General features: G+C 45.3%; 1 protein-coding gene across 2 annotated transcripts in view; it reads right to left on the bottom strand.

Annotated features, from left to right (window-relative positions):
• Positions 1-24,405, bottom strand: part of NCBP1 (nuclear cap binding protein subunit 1) — a 34,222-nt gene that overhangs the window by 843 nt on the left and 8,974 nt on the right. For both annotated transcript variants that reach the window (XM_054986760.1, XM_054986761.1), the window contains 17 exons: positions 21,741-21,862; positions 21,318-21,387; positions 18,032-18,247; positions 16,753-16,850; positions 15,912-15,975; positions 14,643-14,753; positions 13,437-13,501; positions 13,076-13,138; positions 12,624-12,698; positions 11,551-11,654; positions 10,381-10,503; positions 8,015-8,117; positions 6,484-6,577; positions 3,959-4,062; positions 3,439-3,553; positions 2,426-2,569; positions 1,005-1,118 (listed from right to left, as the gene is read on the bottom strand). In XM_054986760.1, coding sequence (XP_054842735.1) covers positions 1,005-1,118; positions 2,426-2,569; positions 3,439-3,553; positions 3,959-4,062; positions 6,484-6,577; positions 8,015-8,117; positions 10,381-10,503; positions 11,551-11,654; positions 12,624-12,698; positions 13,076-13,138; positions 13,437-13,501; positions 14,643-14,753; positions 15,912-15,975; positions 16,753-16,850; positions 18,032-18,247; positions 21,318-21,387; positions 21,741-21,862 — 1,785 coding nt within the window. The remainder of the gene's footprint in view (positions 1-1,004; positions 1,119-2,425; positions 2,570-3,438; positions 3,554-3,958; positions 4,063-6,483; positions 6,578-8,014; positions 8,118-10,380; positions 10,504-11,550; positions 11,655-12,623; positions 12,699-13,075; positions 13,139-13,436; positions 13,502-14,642; positions 14,754-15,911; positions 15,976-16,752; positions 16,851-18,031; positions 18,248-21,317; positions 21,388-21,740; positions 21,863-24,405) is intronic.

The following is a 24,405-nucleotide window of genomic DNA, read 5'->3' as shown; positions in this document are numbered from 1 at the left end:
CCACGCTCGCAGGCGCTACAAAATTGTGGTTATTCCACTAACCTAGAACTCAGACATAACTCAGGGGCCTGGATAGTCTTGTCTGAAGGCAGGCTTACACAGCTCTGTCTGATTACTGGTGGCTTTCCCACCATGTTTTCTCTACAGATTTATAAGAACGTAAGAAGAGCCCTGCTGGATCGGACCAGAGGCCCCTCTAGCCCAGCACCCTGTCTCCTACAGTGGCCAGTCAGTTATTTTAGAGAGCCAGCAACAGGGCACAGGGGCCACGGCCTTTCCCTGAAGTTGCCTCCTGGCGCTGGTATTCAGGGGTTCACTGCCTCTGGCTGTGGAGGTTCCCTTTATTAACCATGGCTATTGGCCACAAATAGACTTACCCTCTATGATTCTGTCTAATCTCCTTTTAAAGCTTTCTATGTTTGTAGCCATAACTACAGCCTCTGGCAGTGAGTTCCACATCTTAATCACTGTTGAGGGTGCAAAGTATCAACGGGCAAACTTCCTCAAAGTCATCCATTGAAATAAGCCAACAAGAGACTTTTAAGGTTTTATATTTCTGCATAGAATGGATGATGACCCTATGGAATTCCCTGCTAAAGATGATACTCATGGGCGCCTTCAGAGTACAAGTACAGTGCTGGTGGCTACCATTTACAGCCAGAAACGTGAGCTCTCCTTCATAGGTAGCTCTTTTCAGCTTACAAGACACCAGGGAAGTGCTGGAGACACCATCGTAGCAAGAATGTGGGGCTGCAAGGATAGCTCTCCACAGTCAACAGCTAACAGCAATTACGTTCAGTTATAATAGCTGACTGCTTTGAGCACCCATCACAAGTCCTCAAGAGGAAGCAGAAGAATCAGCATCAAAAAGGAATACAATAGCAACTGTGGTGAGGGAAATCTGACCACAGATTTGGGACTGCTGGTCAATCAAGCACATTGTCAAGCACAAGGAGCAAGTCAAGTTAATCTCCGCTGCTCTTTGAGTTGTATCTGAAACCCACCTGTAAAAAGATCTGTTGCAGCCTCTCTATACAGTTCTTGTACCAAGGTGTGATTGCATCAATCCCACCGGTTTCACACCGCACAAGGTGCTCCGTTAGAATCATAATGAAACGCTGGAAAGGAAAGACAAGGTAGTTGAACGGTCATTCCGACTATTGATTTGTCAAATTACAAGGAAGTCAGCCTCCGCAGACAAGATAATGCCTGTGTTCAAACTGTGGAACAGAACAGGGATATTTGAGAAATAGTGTCTCTAGTACCCAGAAACTGCCGGCTCAAGGACAAACCTAAAGGAACTAACAACAGAACACCACAGGTGGTCTCCTATAGTTCCCAGTTCAAACCCATCCAAAGTATCATCAGTGATCTGCAACCCATCCTGGAAAACGATGCCTCTCTCTCACAAGCCCTGGGTGGAAGACCTCTCCTTGCCTACAGACAGCCCCCCAACCTTAAACGACTTCTCACTAACAACCATGAATTGGCAAGCAGTCGCCAACACAGGTACCAGACCCTGCAACAGATCCAGATGCCAGCTCTGCCCTCATATCTACCCAGGAAATAAGATTACGGGACACAATGGCATCAACTACACTATCTCTGGCTTACAGCTGCTCATCCTCCAACATGATATATGCCCCCGTGTGCCAACTATGTCCATCTGCTCTGTACATTGGAAAAACCAATCAACCTCTGTACAAAAGAATAAATGGACACAAATCTGACATTAAAAATGGCAATATCCAGAAACCGGTAAGAGAACACTTCAATCTACCAGGACACGCCATCAAGGACTTAAAGGTCACCATAGTTCAACAGAAACCTTTCAAAAACAAAATCCAATGGGAAGCTGCTGAATTGGAATTCATATGTAAATTTGACTCTGTCAGACTTGGATTGAATAGAGACTATGAATGGTTATCTTATTATCAGAAACTACTGACTGCATCTACTCCCCCCTCCTCTCACCACCTATATATATCTGACCAGTTTCTTCATACCCTCCATGCATCTGACGAAGAGAACTGTGGTTCTCGAAAGCTTATGCTACAGTAAAGTTGCATCTGACAAAGAGAGCTGTGGTTCTCGAAAGCTTATGCTACAGTAAAGTTGGTGAGTCTTAAAGGTGCTACTGGACCCTTTTCTATTTTGCTGCTACAGACTAACGGCTAACTCCTCTGGATCTATCTCTGAATGAAGTTCGGGATAATACGGTCAGGAAGACCAGCATTCTGGAAATTCAAGGAATCTTGTGTCCCAAAAGGCATGGAATCCCTATTTTTATTTCTATCAAAGACTGAGAAACACTTTCTAATCTAGAGTTTTGCTACAGCAAGGTTCAAATCCCAGGCAGTTCCCTGCTCATTCCCAAGACTAAAACACCATCCCTCCATCAGAGAGCAAACGCTTCAGCCTTTACCTGGAATATTACGAGGAAGAGGTTCTTTTGCTCACTTTGAGCTGACTCTACTTTTTCTTGCAAACGCTCGATCTGTTCTTCCAGGGGCCCATCTTCCCGGTCACTGCTACGGTCGTCATCATCGTCATCGTCATCACTGTCTCGCTGGAGTGAGGGTTAAAGGGTAATGGGCTAAGCATGGGCACGCTGAGACGGACCATCACAAAGATCATTTTTTTAAAAAAAACAACAACTTGGGCTTAGTTCCTGGCTATATTTCTTGTGGTATGTGGCAGGACAAGTATTTCCACAGATGATTAGCAAGCAGTTGCACACTCTTGCCAGGCCTGCCCAAGCTTTTTTCCTAGAGTTTGAAGTCAACTGGAGTCAGATTTCAGGACTTACTCCCAGGATTTTCCATAAAAAACCAACTGAGCCCCATATAGCACAAGTGAGTAGTTTGATCTTGTATGCTCCCAGGTTCTAAGAGCATAGGTTGGATCTCACAATTATGCTCCATTAAGGAGCCCTGCTTCTCCCTACCAGACAAAGCAGTTGTGAAGATACATTACTCACAATGTGCAGAGTTCATGGAATCCACAACCGCAGCTCATACGGGTTCCCACCTGTGAACTTCCCCAAGGCACTTCCTGGCTGGTCAGTGTCAGAAAATGAACGCAGGGCCAGGCAGGCCCTGGTCTGATCCAGACAAAGAGCCACTCTTATGTTTTGATGCCTGTGATGCTGGCAATTGCTTCTCTTTATATACATTTCACCTTCAAGCAGGATCTCTTTCCACAATCACAAGGAAATGAACACTTGAAACTGCCCTATACTGTATCAGACCACTGATCCATCAAGATCAGCGCTGCCTACACAGACTGGCACCCAGTCCTCAGGCAAAGATCTTTCACATCACCTACTCCGTGGATCCTCGTAACTGGAGATGCCGGGGACTGAACTTGGGACCATCGACACGCTGAGCAGATGCTCTACCACTGAGCCCCAGCCCCCTCCCTCTAAATGTTACCTACACGTTTGTGCTGCTTGGCTAGTCTTGCTTTGGCCTCTTCTAGCTCTTTCTGGATCATTATCACATGCTTGTTCATCTTGCGGATTGTAGAGTGTAGGATTTCCCAGATATAAAACCTATCAGAAGAAAAACAGCAACAAAGGAAGTACTGGCCAACATATGCATAATGTTACACTTTCTTCCAGAGTGAATTAGAAAATGCAAGATGCAGGGCCCTGTGAATTAGGGGTAATCCGCCTGCATTGTTACTAGATCTCTCCTATAATTAAAAGGCCACTTCACACAAGAGTAAATAGAAGCTAGCGAATGACGGGGGTGGGGGAAACTGAAGACAGAACTTTTGGTGACGTTTTCTCAAAGGTGAAAGATTGTTAATTCATCCCAAACAACTATTTTGTCATTCCAAACCCTACATCCATACCACACTTTCAAGACACTGAATGATTTCAAACGGCATGCTCAACAGCTTTATTGAAAGGCAGTGGCAATACAGATGAAAGAGGTGATAAAAGTTTAGTTACCTAGTGAAGTCATGAGCCAGTTCTGAAGAGAAAATCCAGTTTGCTACTGCAGCACAATCCACAATTTGAGTCCGAATCATCTTATCTACCAGTACTGCGATCATCTGCATTACAGGAATGGAAGACCAGTTTTTTAGAGGCAGATTGCTTTTTATAGCCACGGCCAAGACAACACAGGACGCCACTTCTGGTGGTTGTTTGGCTGCCCCGTCCTCCCCATACCTCGAGCGGTAACAATTTAGGCACAAGTCAACACTGCATTTTCAAAATTTCCAGCAGATATAGCATCCCATGTTGTGATCAAGCATAGACAATTTTTTTTATAAAATCCAGCTGAGAGAGCTGGCAGGGCAATTAAAACCCTGTTTGGTCAACTTGGCTGGCACCTCTCCTTCAGGTGTTCATGTAACCGACCACCTTTGGATAAATAAATATATGTTGTTTTAGCCTTTTGGTACAAGCATAAAACTGGGTTCGTGGCCTGCATGTGCCTATGTGACCAGAGGCCAGCCTAGCCATGGCCACTGAGAGGGGGGCTGGGTTTAGGGGAGGGAACTCCCCCCCCCTTGGTTCTGGGAAGATGGAGGGTCAAGATGGCGGGTTAAGTTAAGCTGTTCCAACGTCTCTCACTCATGGGCCTTCTGCTCAGTCACCTCACCTACTAGACTTCTGCACCATCTCAGAGGCTCATCAGGTCCCCCAACAGCTGGTTTAGGGAAAAGCCTTTTTCATTTGAGATGGTGGCAGCTCTACCAGGAGAAAACAACGGATCGAGAGGGAGGAAGAAGCCCCCCTTTCGATCCTGACGCCTCCCACCCAATAGAATCTAGAGGCTGCCCTCTTATGCCACACAAAAGGGGGGGAGGTAGTGTCCAAAGTTGCTTTCACATATGTCGGATAATGCACTTTAGTGATAGTTTATAATTGGATCTTCCTATGTGAAACAGGAAAACCCACTTGCAAACAGCTGCTAAAGTGCACGGAAAGTTAATTATCCAATATGTATAAAAGCAGAGGAAGAATAACCGACCCCCCCCCCCCCCCGGTTTTGGAGTCTTCCCCCTGCGCTTCTGAAACACACTGTTCAAAATGTTTCCCCTCTGGGAGACATTCTAAGGACCTTTCTAAGGGAGAACTCTGCAATCACAACCAATAGTGTGAAGTGGCAGGGTCACCTTCACTGGAGCAGGCTAGAGGAAAACGAGGCTGGAGCAGTGAGATCATTTAGAACTGCGAAGGGCAGCCTCCACTGCAGGAGGACAATCTGCTCTTGGACTGGCATCTTAGCACACAGACTGAGCATCAGTGAGCTAAAAGATTCACTGTGACTGGACAATCTTGTTTTTGCCTAGGCCACATTTTTCTGTTATATATCTTGACAGGAAATACTTAATACTACCACATGCCTTCCTCAATCCAGGGAGTTTAATTCCTAAGGGTCAAGGGACACCCCTTTCTGAAAGTGAGACCCCCCCCCCCCTTCGCTTGTGCACCTCCTGTCCCCCAAGAAGCCTGAGTCCTGGTCCAGATCTCTTCTTAGGAGAGAATATAACCCCTGAAGACGCACTAAAGCTCAATTTACATGTTGCCCTTTTGAAAGTACTTGCAAATGCAGGAGTGCCTATTCAGAAAACAGGCAAGATGTGCAAGGAAACAACTGACACCTAATACTGGCCACCAACAAATCCATGTAATTGAGAATTAATTTTTGGAAATCTCAAAGGTGGCTTCTGTGGTGTGCGCACACTGACCCACAGAGTGTTATAAATGTTTAAATTCGCGCCAGACTGTGCATAGGGGTGATTCTGTAACTGTGCCCCAAACCACACCAGTGTGCCATGAAAAGAGGTGACGTGGCCTTGTACAAACTAAGCCACCACCTGCGATGCCAGCACTGATTATCAATTCCCATTCCAAGTGAGCAGAGGGGAGGGTGGGACACCTGGGAGGCAAGAATGAATGGCTTACTGGGGAACGGTGCAAAGAAAGACTGTACTGGTTTGGGAGCTGGTCAAGACAAGGTGTGTACTTTCTTTCGATTTAAATTTGGTTGCCAATTTTGATTCTGAAAGGACTGTGCCCCTGGTGTTAATACTGTAGTACAGATTCTAAGCCCAGAGGCAGGGCTCATTCTTAGTTATTGTAAATTATCTGAAGTGCTTAATATCATCATCAAAAGTCCGGGAAACATTATGCTACGGGAATAGTAGTACTGACCTAGTTTACATGATTATTGTAAGAACTACCGAGAGAACACATATCTGAAGGGGCTTTGGATTCTCAAAAGTGCTGCACAGAAAGCCATTATTTTCTGTTCCTACTTTGTGTATAACATGGATATTTTTTTAGCCCAAACATGTCAACGAGTCAAGATTTATCAAGCAATCAAGTTCATGGCTTATGTTCCATCAAAGCAGAGCCTGAAATGGAAAAGGACGGGGAAGTTGGATACTGAGTGGTCAAGAAGAAGAAAACAAGAGAAACGGGGGAAAAAAAATAAATGTTGAAGTATTTGAATAACTTACTTGTGGATGATTCTTCCATACTTCATACATAACTCGGAGGACGTGGAGTTTCCCTTCATCACTTTCTGCCAACGTTTTGAAGACCTCACGAAATCTTATCAAAACAGGAAAAACCAAGATCAAAGACCACACAAGGAGCAGCTGGGAAGCAAAGCACCTTCTTGGTCAGCCCAGGCTGCCCGAAGTCTCCCCAGAGCATTTGACAACTCCCATTTCCACCTGCCTGGAATGGGAAGGGGCAACCCCAAGAGCACGGCCAGCCCCTCAGCAAAGGACTCGACACCTGCTCTCTGCCGGAAGCCAGCAAGAAGAAGTGGCCTGGGCGCATCTTTCTCCTCTGCCACAAACCTGCCCAGCGGTCACAGGCAGAGTCAGCTCAGCAGTGCTGCCTTACAAATGCAGCTGAGAGGCAGGAAGAAGCAAGCCGGAGCGAGGAGGAGCAGAGTCAAAAACCTTTTCATTCCCATACGTGGATTGATTTATTTCAATAAATGTATAACCTGCTCTCCCCACAAGCAGGCTCAGTTCACCAAACTTTCAGAAGTGGAAGCCACCGCAATTTACTGTTTTGGCAAGTGTACAACATGCTATTCCCCATTAAGCATAAAACGCAGGACCCTCACGTAAGTCCACAGTGAATAATATTAGTTATTTCATGTTCTATTAATTATGAATATACAGCATTATTGAGCAACAAACTCTTTCACGGCCATTTTGCAGAAAGAAAAACCCAAGACGTGCCCATCTAGCTTCTCCTCGTTCACCCTAACCCTACCCCAGCCTTGCAACAACCACCTTGGATTCCAACACCAGAGACGGTGTGGCTTCGCACAGTCCACAACTGATTGTTTTAACAAGGGTCAGCAGCACCAGTTGCTTTTCACCTCCCTGCCAACGCACATGCAAAGGGCTCCTCTTAGTCAACCCTCCCTGGATACACTTAAGCCCTTTCCCATTTCGCCCACGGACTGGCTCAGGCATGACCCTCAGCTGACGTTCATATTAGAGCGGGGGCGGGGGGGGGGTTAAGAGCCCTGGGCTCATGTCTCATCTTAGGAGGAAATGGCTGAGAGGCACAGAGGCGGGGAAGATCCTTAAGACTGAGGGCTATGCAGAAAGCCCCAAGGAGATACCTGGCAGGGCCTCAGCAGCCCGTTGCCTATTGTCTTGTAAACTGTACGGTGAAAACAAATGGGTAATGCATGCTTATTCAAAATACTGAAAATCAAGCTCTCTCTTAAATATGCTTGCATGTCATTTCCTGTCTGCCTCATCATGAAATTAAGCAGATTAACACCGATTATTTTGTTTATACCCCATCTTTCTCCCCAACAGGGACCCAGAATGGCTCACACTGCTCTCTTCCATTTTATCCTGTGAAGTAGGTTCAGCTGAATGAGTGCGACTTCCCAGTGAGCTTCCATGGCAGAGCAGAGGGAGAAACCTGGATCTCCAGATCCTAGTCCGACACCCTAACCACTACATACACCGGGGCACAGTGGCTTATAAAAGACGTACAGATAATACTCACTTTCCCAGAGCACTGAAGGAGTGACTGCATGACTTGGCAGCTAAATGAAGCAGCGTCTGGACGAATACTTCTATCTTCAGAGGATTGAAGGAGAAGCCTTCATCTGGAAGGGGGGGGGGAGTTCCATCTGCATCAGTACTTCCCATACATCTTTGATTCAAGTCTTATGAAATCATGGGCCATTTTTTCACCCACCAAAGCTTTTTTTAAAAAATGCAACTCTCTTGTCATAATGATGGTTAAGCGGTAGCAGTTTAGATGCCGCTCCCCTCCAGCAGATTCATCTGAAATATCGGCCAAGGCGATGGCGGCTTCGGAAGTCCAAGAGGGTTTAAGGAAAAAAAAACCCAACCCTTCTAGCCAAACGGAGCTCAGTAAGCATTCATGGCTGATAAGAATGTGTTCAGGCTAAAGCTATGTTAATAACCCATTTTCAAGGTATATTTTAAAAAACGCAACAATAACCATGTGCTTACATCCCGCTCTTCTGGACAGTTAAGTGCCCCACTCAAGAGCGGTGAACAAAGTCAGTGTTGTTATTATCACCGCAACACAGCAGAGGAGCTGCAGCTGAGAGGAGGGGCTCACCCAAGGCCATCTGCAGAGTTTTATTTATTTATTTCATTATATTTCTATTCCGCCCTCCCCGCGAACGAGCTCAGGGTGGATTACATCAGTTAAAAACATAATCAGCAATATGACAAGGATTTACAATTCATAAAAATTCAAATTACAGTTCACATATAAATAATTTAAAAAGGTATCAAGAGGGCAGCCACCACTTACCCTCAATCAATTACAACAGTTCTAAAACAGAGTGGTGGTAAAAACATCTAGTACGGGGGAGTTACGCATTCATTCAACTCCCCCCCCCCCACATGGCTGCCAAAGGCCAGGCCCGGCCTCAACAATACGCCTGGCGGAACATCCACCACCAGCGCCAGGGGTTTCTGGCGCCTGCGGCCACCCTCTCATGCGCACGCGCACCCAGACTGCATGACGACGTCATCACGTGATGACGTCATCACGTGATGACGTCATCACGCAGCAAAGCCGGGGCCACTGGCTGGCGGGTGGCTGGGGTAGCGCGAGGAGGCTGCCCGTGCTCCACACGCTGCCCCGGCCACCTGCCGTGCCTGGCCTGCAGCTGCTGCGCCCAGCCGGGGTGTGTGTGTGTGGTGGCGGCGGCGGCGGCGCAGGGCTGGCCAGCTGCAGGCCAGGCACGCCAGCTCCATGGAGCACGCCTCTGGTGCCACGGCGCCCGTCTCACCTCCTCAATGGTGGCTCCGGCCCTGGGAACATCTCTGTCTTACAGGCCTAGTGGAAGGACAACGAAACCAAAAAGGCCCTGGCTCTGGTTGAGGCCAGGTGGGCCTCCCTGGGGCCAGGAACCACCAATTGTTGATTGTCTGATGATCAAAGTGTCCTCTGGGGCATATATGAGGAGAGGCGGTCCCGGAGATATGCAGGTCCCCAGTCTGTTTAGGGCTTTATACGTTAGCACCAAAACCTTGAATCTGACCCGGTATTCCACTGGCAGCCAATGCAGCTGACGTCGTAAAGATGTTGTGTGCGTTCCAACTGGCACCCAAGTAATAACACGTGCAGCTGCATTTTGAACCAGCTGTAACCTCTGGACCAGACTCAAAGGAAGCCCTGCATAGAGCGAGTTACAGTAGTCTAGTCTAGAGGTGACCATTGCATGGATTACTGTAGTTAAGTCGTGGGTCGAAAGATAAGGGACAAGCTGCCTGGTCTGTTGGAGATGGAAAAAGGAAGACCTGACAACTGCCGCCACCTGGGCCTCCACTGTCAGGGACACATCCAGGATCACCCTCAAGTTCCTAACCCTCGGAACGGGAGCTATTGGCACCCCATCGAGGGTCGGGAGCCGGAGTCCCGAATCCAATCACCCACGGCTCAAGTACAGGACCTCCGTCTTCGTGGGATTTAGCTTCAGTCTACTCTGTTTCAACCACCCAGTCACGGCCTCAATAGTGGGAGTAGAACCAGCAGAATGTTGGCTTGGAGCCCAGCCACTTAACCACGATGCTGCAGCAGCTCTCATGACTCCAAATGACTATCAATCATTAGAAAGTAAGAATTTCCAAGCAGGCTCTTTTAAGCTCATGCTTTCTGCGTGCTCATTTAAATAAGCAATTTAGAACAATCCATTTTGGGCCAGTATCCAAGGAATCGTGAAAATAATCCCCAGAGGGATTTAGACTAGCTCAAATGCAACTCTGGAGAATCTCTTGACACCCTGGCCCATACGACGTTTGAATGAAATATTGTAACTAACAATTCACAGAAGTAACTTCGTATCCTGACGGCCTGCATTACTTGTAGCGATTAAAAACCCTCACCATCATCGTCATCCTGATTCGGGTTGGGCACGTCCTTCAGAATGGTGAAGATTTCATCATTGCTGGCTTTATTTTTAATGGCGATGTTTAAACAGAGCGCAACATTGTATCCAGGAAGAGACTCTACACATAAAGACGACAAATTATTGATGTTAGAAATTCAGCACAATTATTTTGTAAAGGAAATACTGTGAAATTACCCATCAAGTTCCTTTTCTGGAAAGTGCTGCAGACTTCCAGGACAAGCCAATATTCACCCTCCCCATTCCGCCTGGACCTGCATTTTAAAAGTTACACATTAGCAGCACACGGAGTCTACACATCAGGGTAGGTGCGCCGCAAGGTGGCTACGCATCCACGGGTGAACCCCTGCATCACATTAAAACATTTTAAAGCTGTGGGACCAAATGAACTCCAGCCGCTAGGAAAGCAGCTGCTCGGTCACCTCCCCCTGCCAGATTCCCTAAGATCCTAAAATAACAACAACAACAACAACAACAACAACAACAACAACATTTGATTTATGTATTTCCCTTCAGGGTAACTTAATGCCCACTCAGAGCAGTTTACGAAGTATGCTATTATCACCCCCACAACAACAATCCCCCTGTGAGGTGGGTGGGGCTGAGAGAGCTCTGTGAGAGCTGTGACTGACCCAAGGTCACCCAGCTGGCTTCAGGAGGAGGAGTGGGGTGCCGCTCTTAACCACCCCACCACACCAAAAGAACAAACTGCAGTAAAACTGCATCTTTTTGCTAATTTTTATACCCCTTCTAAATCATATTATCCTCACAGGACTGTGAAAAAACAGCAACTGCTCCAAGTTCATCTACTGAGCTTTATTGCTCATGAGGGTCTCTCCAGTCTTAGTCAGACACTATCCCCAACCATATCCCTTAAGGCAGCCCTGCAAGACACATAAGAATGACTCCCATGTGGTAGCCAGAGAGAACAGCTCTTATAAAGACCCAAGAATTCAATGGACAAACTGGTGTACGAATGCCCATGAGTCTCTGAGCAGCTACACTACACAGACTTTCAGCAAACTGATTCTGCAAAGCCCTGCTTTCCCCCTCAAGGGCGATGCAAGTTGGCATCTCAAACGATAGCAGACAGTTCTCTCAGAAGCTATTTTTTCTTTTAAAGAAACCACACAGACAGCATACATACTGTTACTTTCATCTCCGTATTTATAAATACATGTTGGATTTGCAGGAATTAGGACTGAAAAAGTGGCAGGAACAATATCTACTATTCGCTGATGGTAGGACAGCCTGGAAAAAAAAAAAGAGGAAGACTTTATGGGAGGTGGACAAGTGACTTTTCAATCAGATGCCAAGCACAGAATACACAGAACATGAGTCAGGACAACATTTTCCTGGTCAATGCTGGACATTTCCAGGTTGGGATGCCAGCTAAAAAAATTATAGGGCTCCCCTACTTAAAAAAATCTGTCTACTTCTTGAGCCAGACTGCAAATCAGCCACACTTTCAAAACTCTTATCGCAGGCCTGAAGCCTAGAAACCTTTTAGAAAGAAAAGCTTGTAGTTCTTATATACTAAAAACCAGGCAATGTCCTTTGCAAAGGATGTTTGTGTTCAACAGCCACTGGTTACAGTATAAGCATGTTTCCTTCTTCACATTTAGATGATAAATCTATTTATGGGGAAGTTATTTCCACAGACTGGAACAGAATTTGCTTTGCTCACACTGGGATGAATATTCTGTTGTTGTGGTAGCAGGCAAGATTGTGTGGTTGGCTCAAGCAGCTGCTTCATCTGGAAGGAGTGCGAAGCCACAGTCTAACATTAGGTGGATGAACCAGGTGCCTGAGCTCTTCTTCCTCTCCCACGCACACGCTTCAAGTCAGTAAGAGACTTCCACTTTTAACACAAACCACTGCTTGCTATTGTACCTGAACTGGCAACCTACGGCTGGCACTCGGTCCTCCAAATCAGGATTGGAAACCATGGATGAAGCTGGTCTGCAAACTGTAATCATGGTCTGAACACCAAGTGCAAACTGTAGCTTGCCAATTCATATGCAACAAGTACGCAATGATTTGCATCAATGTGGAAGTCACTGAGCACGTGCAGGGAAGATGGAGCACAGGAACACAGTAGAACCAGAATAGAAACAGAGAGAGTATTTTCCAAAGTTTGATTGCATTTCGGTACATCTTTCGTTCTGCCTGGCTGTATCCTAAGCACTATCCCCTTTGCAATTCTGAAACTTTGCTCACCTCATGCATTTTTCTAGTACTTCTCTTACAAATTTAGGTCTGGGCTTCTCGAGGTCCTCGGAAAGGCAGTCTGACCTATTATTGAAACAGCAACAACAAAATTACACAATTACTATTAATCCACTTGTGCACTTCCAACAAGTATCTTTCTTGTGCATTAAGCTCCATAGCAGCACCAGTAGGACAGGAAGTTAATACTGAATTACCATTTATAATGCCACAAACTGCAAAATTATTCCCAAATAATCTGCTCCAAAAGGAAGACATTTTTAAAGTGAGTTAATTTTTTTTTACAAAAAATCATCATCATCATCATCATCATCAATTTTGGAACGTACTGGAAAATAGCACCCAAGAGAAAAACACCTCAGAAGGAGCTAAGAATAATAATAAATTTTAGGGCACAACAGGATGTAAAACAAGTTGATAGTCGGCTAGAAGTGATAACTTACCAATCTTCCCAACTCCAACGGAACTGAAAATTACTCAAATGGTGGGAAAACCAATTGATGAACCTTAAATGGAGAACAAAAATCAATTTCCAGTACTTTCTCAGTGTCTGACCCATAGCGATTCACAGGGCAATTCCTTAATTCTGTCCCACCCTATTAACTTCTAAACCAAGTCATATTTTGTGCCACACTGCCGTTTCTAACTCATTGCCAAGAGAGGTCTCTGAGAATCTCCTTACGGTATAAAACAAAAATGGGTCAATGAAACAGCTTTTGAAAACCAAACGCCAATGGTCCAGTTCAAATCAAGGGAAGGTGGCTGCTTTATCACCTCCTCAGAAAAGTGAGTACATTTACTTACCTATCTATGCATGTTGTATTCATTGTATCCAAGCGCATGTACAACATTTCTGTGGCTTGGGCCAGCTGCAGATTTTCAGTTAAGGTATCAAGTGGAACAAGTCTTAATAAGTCTTTTTCGTTTTTTTCTTGGAAGAGGGGATATGTGCCCCCCCCCAAACCCTCTGTGTATCCAGCTGCTAAAAATGACTCTTAGGACTTTTGTCTCAACCTCAAGATACAAAAGAAGCAAGGCAGTATCTTTTATTGGACCTGCTTTGTAGAATTCAGCTTCCACATTATTCTTCCGGCAACAAGTAAGAGAACAGGAACAAATGCAAGAACGTTTAAGCTTCCTTTTTAGAGATGCCATAAAGTAGCTGAATCTACAGTCAATTTACTTTTCATAAAGAGTCCAGTAGCACCTTTAAGACTAACCAATTTTATTGTAGCGTAAGCTTTCGAGAATCAAAATCTTTTTGATTTTGCTACTACAGACTAACACGGCTAACTCCTCTGGATTTACTTTTCATGGTACCGAGGATAAAGTCAATAGAAAGGCATGTCTCCATAGTATCTTGGAGCCTGTTCAGGTGCTGCATCTCAGGGAGAACCCCAAACCTGATCTTGGACTCTCACACACATCCTCTAACCCCACCCTTCACTACAGAAGACAAACCATATTCGGTTGTAACACACGTCTCTGTCTGAATAACCACCCCCTCCCAATAACTGAGGTTTTCAATAATATGGCCAGGGAATCTAAAGTAAAGTGCAGTCCTGTTTATCCATTACACATTTTTTCCAGTTAAATTGGTGATTGGGCAAATTACCAATGGATAATTAAGAAAACTCCACACGTTAATTACCAACTTCGGCTTCAGCCCCATTCTTTCTTATAAGTTCAGTCGACTCCTATTTGGAACAGCAAGAGATAATCCAAGCATAACTTTACAAGGACAGTAGTAAGGTGGAACTTTCTGCAAAATAAGCCACCGTGGTTGGAATCAAAGAATCCCCTGACGCAAGCAAGAAGAAAGCAAAGCAAGAACAGGGCAACCTTCAACATCCGGAATGGGTATTTGCCAGCATTATTATATAACCTTGCCCAAGAGACTGCGTGGTCCCTTCCTGTACTCAGCAGAATGAAACAGCAACTGCTACACCACTTGCTTCCTACAAAAGTAACAAATTAACGGGGATGAGAGACTTTCAGAAGGAAGGATACAACTTGGGGCAACGAGCCAGGTTGAAGTTTACAGAGTTCGATAAGAAGCGTTGTGTACATGACCTCTGTGTGTGGAGGGACAGGAAGCTGAAACAGCTCAGCAAAGATCACCTGGGAAGGAGGAGGTGCAACAGAGAGGTTGAAATGCATGTGGTCTGCAGGCTGCTGGCTTTAGTGCTTACATCCTGTACATGTATTGTTAACCTATGCCTGATAACTCTTTCAATGCAATGGAGACTTTGTTCTCTTTCTTTGTGGAAGGGCTCCCTTTCTGTACTACATAAAACACTGCGTATTTGTGCACGTACGTCATGCAAGAGTTAGAGCCAGTGGCACTATAAACATACCTGTCATGGAACCAACCAAAGCAGCCCTTAAAAGACATTGCAACAAAGGGAAATCACCAGGCAGTATTAAACCAAGGCGACAACCATCTTATCTGCATGGGAAAACTTGCCTTGCCACTGACACAGTTATACACTGGAAGACCCCTGTGGAGCAATTTGGTCATCTTGGAGTCTCTTTGAAGGTTGGTGTATACCAAGCAGGAACGTGGCATGTTTGGCCTTGCTATTTCATAAGATCAAAGAAGATCTCCTCCTTACAGCATTCTTCAAGTTAGAATTGCTACTATCCGAGTAAGCAGTTTGCCAGATATATTTGTTTTCCTTTTGTGTACACCTAGTTTTTAGCACATCATGATTATTAGTGGGAATAGGAAGCCATCTGCGTAAGAAACACCGCCGAGATTCCTCCTGCCAAATTTGTGTAATTTCCACAACTGAACATAGATTCATCTTGAAACTGGTGGCTTGCCAGGATCTGGGAGCCAACTCCACACACAGATTGTGTCGATCTCCCTAGGCCTTCAATGAGAATTCTAGGCACTAAAATCTTGAATCTTAAAGGCCTGTGCAAATACTTTAGAAGCATTTCAACCAAGTTTGGATTTTATTTTATTAACGTTCAAAATCCACAGCTCTGCACTTCACCCCAAACTCACCATACAACCTATACTGTTGAAAACTAAGTAATCTCTTTAGTTATCTTTTAACCCTCACTCAAGAACGCAAGAGGAGATACAAATAAGAAGAATACAGACTTCAGGGGCCTTAGACTGAAGCAATTCTGCACAGGTTTGCATGGTAAGTTTTAGAGTAACATGCCAATCAAAACATTATCGTTACTGGATAGATGGATGATTTACTGAAGTCTATTACAAAAGTCATCAAGTATTCTAGTACTGCTTGTGGTAAATAAAACATATACCTCGACGATGTGGTAGTTGAGAGGAATCTTGTTATTCCCAGGGTAGCTCAGTAGCTGGGCAGCACTACAGACACACAGACAGACAGACATGTGACTGAGAATGCAAATACACAAGAGCCCAGCTAGAAAGTGTGAAAAGTGCTTTTAGTTATATACTTTATACATGAGGCATAACACTGCTGTTCTCTGTGCTCCATGAAACACACAGGGGACATGAAGATGGAAAATAGTGCTGGGGAGGGAAGGTTAGGGTCTTCTTTCCCAGGCTCTTGATACGCACACACACACGCACACGCGTGCATGTCAAAAACCATTATCAAGAAATAAAAACATGTTTGGGAGAGCAATTCATAGACCTTGTCTACCTTGACTCTAAAAGAGAGGGTCCCACCCACAAGGCTTTGCGCTCTCTAGGGGGGAAGGAGCTGTATTCCAGATTCTCCGTTTGGACTTCCAGCATCAGAAGGCATTTCTCCCCAAATGTTTTAAAACATTTATTCTTGGCCTTAAAAGTCCTCTCCGCTCCCAGCTCCAGCAACACAGGACATGTTTCACCATGAGAGGCCTGAACTGAACACCAGTGAATTGTAGGACTATTTTACACTATGAATATTTTAGAAACCTGAAGATTGCAATCCCCCCCCCAAAAATGCATATGCAACAGAAGCATTCCCTCTAAACTTTTCTTGGCTGTAGAGCCAACAGAAAATATTAACTGCAGGCTTTAAACTTAGCGGTAGCTTTTCTGGTCCAACTTCAGAGGTGCACACTTTGAAACACGGCTCAAGAAACAGCTTGGCTTGGCTTCCCGTTCTTTGTCCCGTATGAAGAGATCCCTTACCACGTCTTTCTCTCCTTCCAGTGCGATTTGATGATGCAGTGGAGATTTTCTTCTATCACAAACCTCTCAACAGAATGACTGCCAGGCATAACCGGACCCTGGTTGAAAGAATTCAGAGGAGGTGAGCAGCACAGCCTCAACGTCATCTTGAATCACCGGGACCGAACGGCAAAGTCTGATTGCGCTACCGTCATTAGAGCTCTGGCAACACTTCCAACAATGTGCTGTACATGGGAATTTAAATATTTGCCAAGTCTTTTGAACATACTGAAAAATGTGTACACCACAGTGAGTTTTGTTGCTATTTAAAAACAGAAAATGGGATTAAACCACCCAGGAGCTACTTTTTGAGAACAAGGAGGCTTAAGATTGTTTTTTCTTTGAACAGCAACTCTCTATGCCACACGGCCAGCTGCCTTTGAAAGCAAGGAATACTACTCAAAGAAACCAAACTCTCTGCCTGACAACTGTTATGTCCTTTGCAAGAACTGAAGCTGCTCCTTGGATCTCAAGCAGTTTTACACAAAGCAAACTGCAAAATACTTTCAGATAGAAAGATGACAAAATCTGGGATCCTCAGCTATGAAGGCTTCTAACCCTGTGGTTGTCCTCAACTACAGTTTGCTTCAATGTGTCTTTTTTCTGGGTTAAAATGGGACGCACATGTCATTCTGCCATTCAAGATGATCTATTTTGTCCTCTCCGTTTCTCATGCATGGTAACCAAATTAATTAATATTGCTTCCAGAAACCGCACGGCCCTCTTTGCTCGGTCAGGGACAGTTTTGCACTCCTGAGCAGCAGAGATGCCTCCAAAATCCCCCAGTGCCTGCAGCAGTGCTCACATGTGGGCTGCAGGGGGCGTTCCCACCTGAGGGCGTCAGGAGGACGCTCGACTGCAATCCCTCGCACTCAGGGCACTGCACCTGCCTCCCCCTGAAGAAGTTCTCTAGAGCAGGACTGGACATTCTCCATGGGACTCACCCACGAGAGCCCCTGCTGCTGCAGACCTACCGGCAGCAGCTTGGCTGCACCAGGACATCACACGGCATCCTTGCTCCCTCTGCGATGCCCCTATCCGTATACTGGTGGACAGGAGACTCTGTGCCATGCAGGGTGGCCTGCTCCAAAGGGAACAAGGCGATGGATACATCCCACGCTGGGCCTTAGTTTTTCAAGGCAGCCTCTCCTTGCAATAAAGGATTCGTCAGCTGCTTGATTATATCGATCGGGGCAAATAAGCTAACGCAGACAAATCCAGTCCCCTTCCCACAGCTCACCTCGGGATCATCAGTGTAGTCAAACATTCGAAAGATCACTCTTGGCATCGGGTAGACGGAATCTTCCGTGTGTGGTGGCGGAGTGAAGGGAGGCAGGTTGTGCTGCAGAGCTTCACACAACACGTTGTCAAAGGCCAGATAGGGCCGCGGGATGTGCCTTTCCTGCCAGCGGTCTTTCTTCAGCTTCTGAACCTGAGCCCAGAGGCAATCTAAGTACTGAATGGGAAAAAATTACTTTTCTAAGCTTTTCATACAGAAGCACACCTTGCAACAATTTGTTTTGTCTCTTTGGAAGTCACCCCTCCACTCAAATTTCTGACTCATCCGTGGAAAAAAAAGTTTCAAAGAACAGTAACATAAAAAAAATATGTTTTTTTGTAACATCCAAGTTAATGAAAAGTTCGAGCAAACCTGAAACCTCGCACACTGGGGGGTTTCTGCACAGCATTACCGCTCTGGTCCTGGCCCCTCACAGCTTTGCTTCATCCCGTCTTCTGCACGTTCTCTGGAGCCATTCGCTTTTTTCTGATTCTTTCAGGAGCACTTTTACCCCCATTCTTTAGGTTTCCCTGCATGTAAAATGCTTCCTGTGCTTTTGCTGATTCCTGCCCAGTTTCCACTGACTGGACTATGACTGCGGGGCGAGGCCATAGTCCACAGCCACCAGAATGAGGAATTTTTATCCCTTGTGTCTGCAAATGTTCAAGAATTTTTTTTAAGTCACTAAATTGCTAAAAAGGAGCAAGCAAAGGAGTGACCATTGCTCTCCCTGCACACTTGTACCAACTGGTACCTTTTTCTTTCTCTGCCCCGGAAAACATATATTTTTTTTGCTATAGCCATTTGCTTCCTTGCCTTCTTAGAGGGCACAGGACAGAGTGTGCTCGTTGCTCTTGACGGCCGCCTGGCCTCCCCGCCTGGCCTCCCCGCCTGGCTCTCTTGGCAAGCCCCGACTCTCCCTGTCCTCCTACAGAAGGAAAGATTTTTTTCCTTGCAAAAGTTAAGCATGCAGGCAAGTCTTGTTGTTGTTTTTTTAAGACTTGACATCCAGCATTCTTCCCACCTTTACTATGTTTATCTTTTATCAGAATTTGATTTTTTTTATGGTTGGGAGAATTTATTGTCAATTTTGATTCTAGTGGACGCTGTTGAAGAGTGGCCCCACTGGCCCACTTCATTGTTCTCAGCCCGCTAAAGACATTTACATGACTAAACAGCAAGTACTGCCTGCTTGAACGCAATGGACTCCTCTCCATTTGCCTGCTGTTTGTTAACAGGAGAATTTTTAAAAAATCAGTTCGCAGCTCCAAATGTCCAAATATTGGGATAAACCTTTTGAGTGGAGGGCATTTTTCCATAGGCACAATATGGTGGTTCTCATGTGTGCACATGCCGAGCCTCTCTCTTCTAGCATGTGAGCAACAAGGAAGCGAGCAAAGAAGGGAGGGGCTGGTGCTGTGATTCCATCAATGACGACAGCACCCCGGCTGGACAATCCTGGGTTTTTTAAAGGAAGAAAAGAAACCAACATAGCAACTGGAAAAATGCAGAAGGAAGGAGTATGTGCAGTACATCTGTGCTCAACGTAATTCCGTGCTAATAGACTGACTGCTAAGAAAAGTAGGAATAAATTGCATGTGCAGAAAGCCTCAGTTATGTGTCATTTGGTTGCCCCTAATAAAAGGTATTACTGGGTTGTGTGCGCATGTGTTTTTTTAAACACTTTAGGGTCCACACAACTAACCATTTTTTTCTAAGATTTCACCTGTCAGCTAGTCTGACAAGTCCAAGAGGGCTCAGGCAACAGCGACATCTCCCCTCCCCGTTGCCCTGTGACGAACCCTTCTTCAACCTGAGGAGACCTCCAGAGCAGATGGCAAAAGGGCAAGTTGGTCGACTGTTCAAGGGGGGGGGGAGAGGGAGATTCTCATTGGGCACACCGGGGCCCACCAATCACCACAAGGCAGCAGTGGACGGCATCTAAAGATGTAACAGCCTGATGACCCCCAGCAAGCTGCTTGCAAACCACTACTTGGAAATATCACACAGACAGGTTATGGCGTTAAGCATTCTTAAGCCATGGGGTGGATCTGGTGGTCACCTTCTGCCAGAACCAAATACCAGGAATGGAAACCACACGCAGAGGAAATAAACTAAACAGCACAATAAATAACTAGAAAATTAGTTAATTGAAGTGATAGCGTATCAGTGAAAGTGCCATAAACTCTATAAACACCAATAAACAAGAATATCACATCAATACCACATGACATGCATAGAAGATTCCAAGCCGTATACAAAACAATTATATCATAAGATGGTACAGAAGAAATTCCACCGGGAGATCGTCCAACAGGTAAGTCTCCACAGCTAAACAAATCATAAATCTGATCATCTTTTTTGATGACTCATTTTATCAGTTGCAGGTGGTACCAACAAAAACGGGACGTCCAAAGAACACTTCCCAAGCAGCCGAGCCATTTCTATGTGAGTGAATCATGGTGCTGTAAGAGTGTTTACTATTCACTTGTATTTTCTTGGTGGATCCGTGGTTCGCCCCCAAGGAGGTTTTTCTACAAAACATCAGATCACCTACCAGCCCTGCATGTCGGGTGCTTGGGTAGCGTTCTTTGGATGTTCCGTTTTTGTTGGAATCTTTTATGCATGTCATGTGATATTCTTGTTTATAGAGTTTGTTGCACTTTCACTGATACACTATCACTTTAATTAACTAATTTTCTAGTTATTTATTGTGCTGTTTAGTTTATTTCCTCTGCGTGTGGTTTTCACTCCTGGTATTTCGTTCTGGCATTTGGAGGAGCCCCCTACTTTGTTTGCCTTGGTCACTTTCTGCTGGCAGAAGCATTTGTGTTAGAAGCATGGAACGTTCCTGCCTCCAAGATCCCACTGAATTCCCCCAAAAGCCACTCCTGAAGGACAGGGGACCCCCAGGAACAATATGATGGGCCAAAGTCCTCCCCATTCCATCAGCAGAACAGCGCTGCTGAATCCAACCCAGCACTCCAAGGACTGGCTACAGCAAGCAAGCGTTTTCAAGAAATATTCTTTGAGTAACGGAAGAATATCAGTGAACTGTTATTTTGATATTCAGAAAAGGAAAGCAAGTGGCAGGACTTCTCATTAAAACGGCAGCAACTGGGGAGGGACACAGCACATTCATCATCAGAGTTTCCCTTCGCAGTTCAAATAAAAATTAAGTTATTCGAACAAAACGTTCTTTGATGAATGCATTGACATGGATTTAAAGGAGCCCAGATATCGCTACCTCTTCTTGTGGATGTGGTTTGTCCGCAGACCAAATCTGTAACATGGGTACGTGAATCTTCTGACGGCGCCTAATGCAAGAGGGGGGGAAACACATAGATTAAGTTTTACAGCTAAGCAATACTAATTGTTGACATGCTGTGAAGAGCATCTCTCTGGAACACGAATGCCCAGCTGCTATGTGGTAGGAACTTGGCCTGACGCAGCTTTTCTTCACATGGGCTGATGAATCTGCTTGCGCCATTCCCCAAGTTCTCTCTTTAAGGAAATCCCACCATCAAAACATGAAGCACCAAAATAACACACAACTGTAATGATGATGTTCTCATGCCAATTCAAATCCATGCATAAGAGAGCCTTGGGGGCACAATTTTCCTTCCGTATTAACACTTAAAGAAAAGCAGAGAGTCTCTTCTTCCCTTACTTTAGATAATTTTCAACATGGGACAAGATGCGGTCCATCTCAGCATCCTTCTTCTCATACAGTTCCTTCCCCACCCAAGGCAGGGATGACAGAAATGCATACACATACCAGTCACATCGCACCTGTGCCAAACAAAAATGATAAGCGACAACTGCACAGCAATTGGGAAGAAAAAGCGTTTGAGATTTCTTGTCATCATATGTCAACACAATAAAAATCAGGTCAAAACAGATTAACAAGGTAAAGATGTACTTGGGATGTTAAGGTGTCTAGCAGCATTTTGGGACTGTGCTTGAAGCACAACCCCTTAAAAAGCATACAAGAACAGATGTTTTATGAGCACATGTGCCCAAACTTGCTTACTTGTGCAAGGGGCTGCTCCTGTTTGGTGTAAGCACCAACCCTGCGCATATAAGCAACTTCAGTTACACTCTCACATAAAAATTCAGTGAGGTTCTACCCTGAATTGATCACTTTGTTTTTAATACATATACTTTGCTGTGATAATTTCAGATCAGTCTGAAGAATAATGTATATTTGAAACTCTGAAGGAAAACCTCACAGGTGTGAGCTGAGAATCAGGGCTGCCCCCAGATTTTCATGGACAAGATAATACAGCAGCCTTTGCTTCCTCTGTCCTGGGAAGGCGACACACAAAGGAAAGAACTGAGCTTTTCCTAGGAAACTTTAAATTTTGCTATTAACCGCTTTTCTCCCTGTTTTTAGTGTAGATAGACAGAATGACCCCTTTTGAAGGGATTCAAACTAACCCCTACTTTGCCAAGGCCTGTACTTCCTCAGCAGCTGTTAGATTAAACCTCCTTCCCTGCTAATTAATGGAACTTCTCAACAGATTTACAGCTTGAAATGAGTGATATACCATTTATACAGATGCTGATAAAGAAGGTCGCTGGAATGACAACAGGACCGTTTAGCCAACTGGTAGCCCTGGGCCAAATCCAATCCCCTGCATTGTGTCATTTGGTCTTCCAGCTTTCAACTCCAGCGTATGAGATGGGAGAGAATGACAAACTTTTAAGGAAACTTACAAACTCAACAACTGAATGTATTGCATACAGATGATAACTGGGTGCGTGTTAACGTGAAAAAGATTCGGGTTTCTCACTTCGGGAAATCTAGAAAACCCTGAAATCTGAAGCAGCATGTTGCTTCGGATTCAGGTTTCTGAGTCGCTTCGGAATGCTCTGGAAAGATTCGGAGCATTCTGAAATGACAGGAGATGGGGAGGGGGGAGGCCCACCCCCACCCCACAACTCCCACCCCCATCCCACTTACCTGATGGGTGGAATGCTGGAGCTGCTGCCTCGCTGGCCAGCTAGCCAATGGAGAAGGCCTTTCCTGACACTGCGGCCTGCTGGCGCAGCCAGTGGTCACTTGGGTGGAAGGCTTTCCCCACTGCCGCCACTGCTGTGCAGCAGCTGCCAGTGCAGCCGGCAGAGAGGGCTGCTGCCGCCACAGCTGACTGGCCGGCAGCGAGGGTTGCTGCTGCCACCAGAGGCCAACGGGGAGGCAGGAGGGCCTCCTCCTCCACGGTGCCAAGTAAGTGAGGGGTGGGGGTAAGGTAGGGAATAGGACAGTTTAAGGGGCCTATCCTGCTGCTTGGGGGGTGAATTCCCCCCGCCTCCCAGCTGAAGTTTAAAGGGCCCTGCCGCTTGCAAAAGGGCCTTTTAAACTTAACCCTGGGTCCCCGAAGCTTTCCAAAGCGACCTGAATCACTTCGGAAAGCTTTGCTTCGGGATTTCCGAATGGGGGCCAGCATGCTGGTGCCAATTCGGAAATCCCAAATCTTTCAGAATCTGGCCCGATTGGGGTTAAAAACCCCAATCGGAAACCCGAAGCACACACCCCTAGTTATGTGCCGTCAAGCTGCCTCTAACCTATGGCGACCCTATGAATGAAAGACCTCCAAAACATCCTATCATTAACAGACTTCCTCAGATCCTGCAAACCGGAGGACGTGGCTTCTTTTATTGAGTCAAACCAGCTCATTTTAGGTCTTCCTCTTTTCCTACTCCCTTCCACTTTTCCTAGCATTATTGACTTTTCTAGAGAATCTTGTCTTCTCATGATGTGATCAAAATATGATAGCCCTGGTTTTGTCAATTTATCTTCTAGGGAGAATTCAGGCTTGATTTGATCTGGTACCCACTTATTTGATAACTGAGTATGGACTTTTACCTATCTGGAGACCTTTTATAGAAGCTTATGTATACATTTACCAGCATGTGTTTTTCACTTTGCACAAATAAACAAACATTTAAAAATTAAAAAAAAACTTTTCAGGCAACAGTAGTAGCAAATCATTCTGGTACAGGACACAGATTACTTCACCAAACTGCACCCCCCACCCCCACAAACTAGTTGATGAACAGAGGTCCAATTATGCACTTTTAGACTAATACTGATTTAGCAGCTAGGCAATGACTTGAATCTGATGGGAACAAATTACTAGGCACCCTATGTACTTGAAAGACAGAATGTTCAATTTTAATAGTAAGTCAGAAACCACAGAAGGGAACCCAACCATGGAGACACGAATACAAGCTTCATACAAATTAAAGTAAGACATACACTACAAAAAGCTGGACAAGAATTCTTGTGGGTTCAGTCTTACTGCATGATGTATTAGGAAGGTTCTTGGGTG

This window comes from Eublepharis macularius, chromosome 8 (assembly GCF_028583425.1).
Source record: "Eublepharis macularius isolate TG4126 chromosome 8, MPM_Emac_v1.0, whole genome shotgun sequence".
NCBI classification, from domain to species: domain Eukaryota; kingdom Metazoa; phylum Chordata; class Lepidosauria; order Squamata; family Eublepharidae; genus Eublepharis; species Eublepharis macularius.
This window is presented reverse-complemented; position numbering and strand designations above follow the sequence as displayed.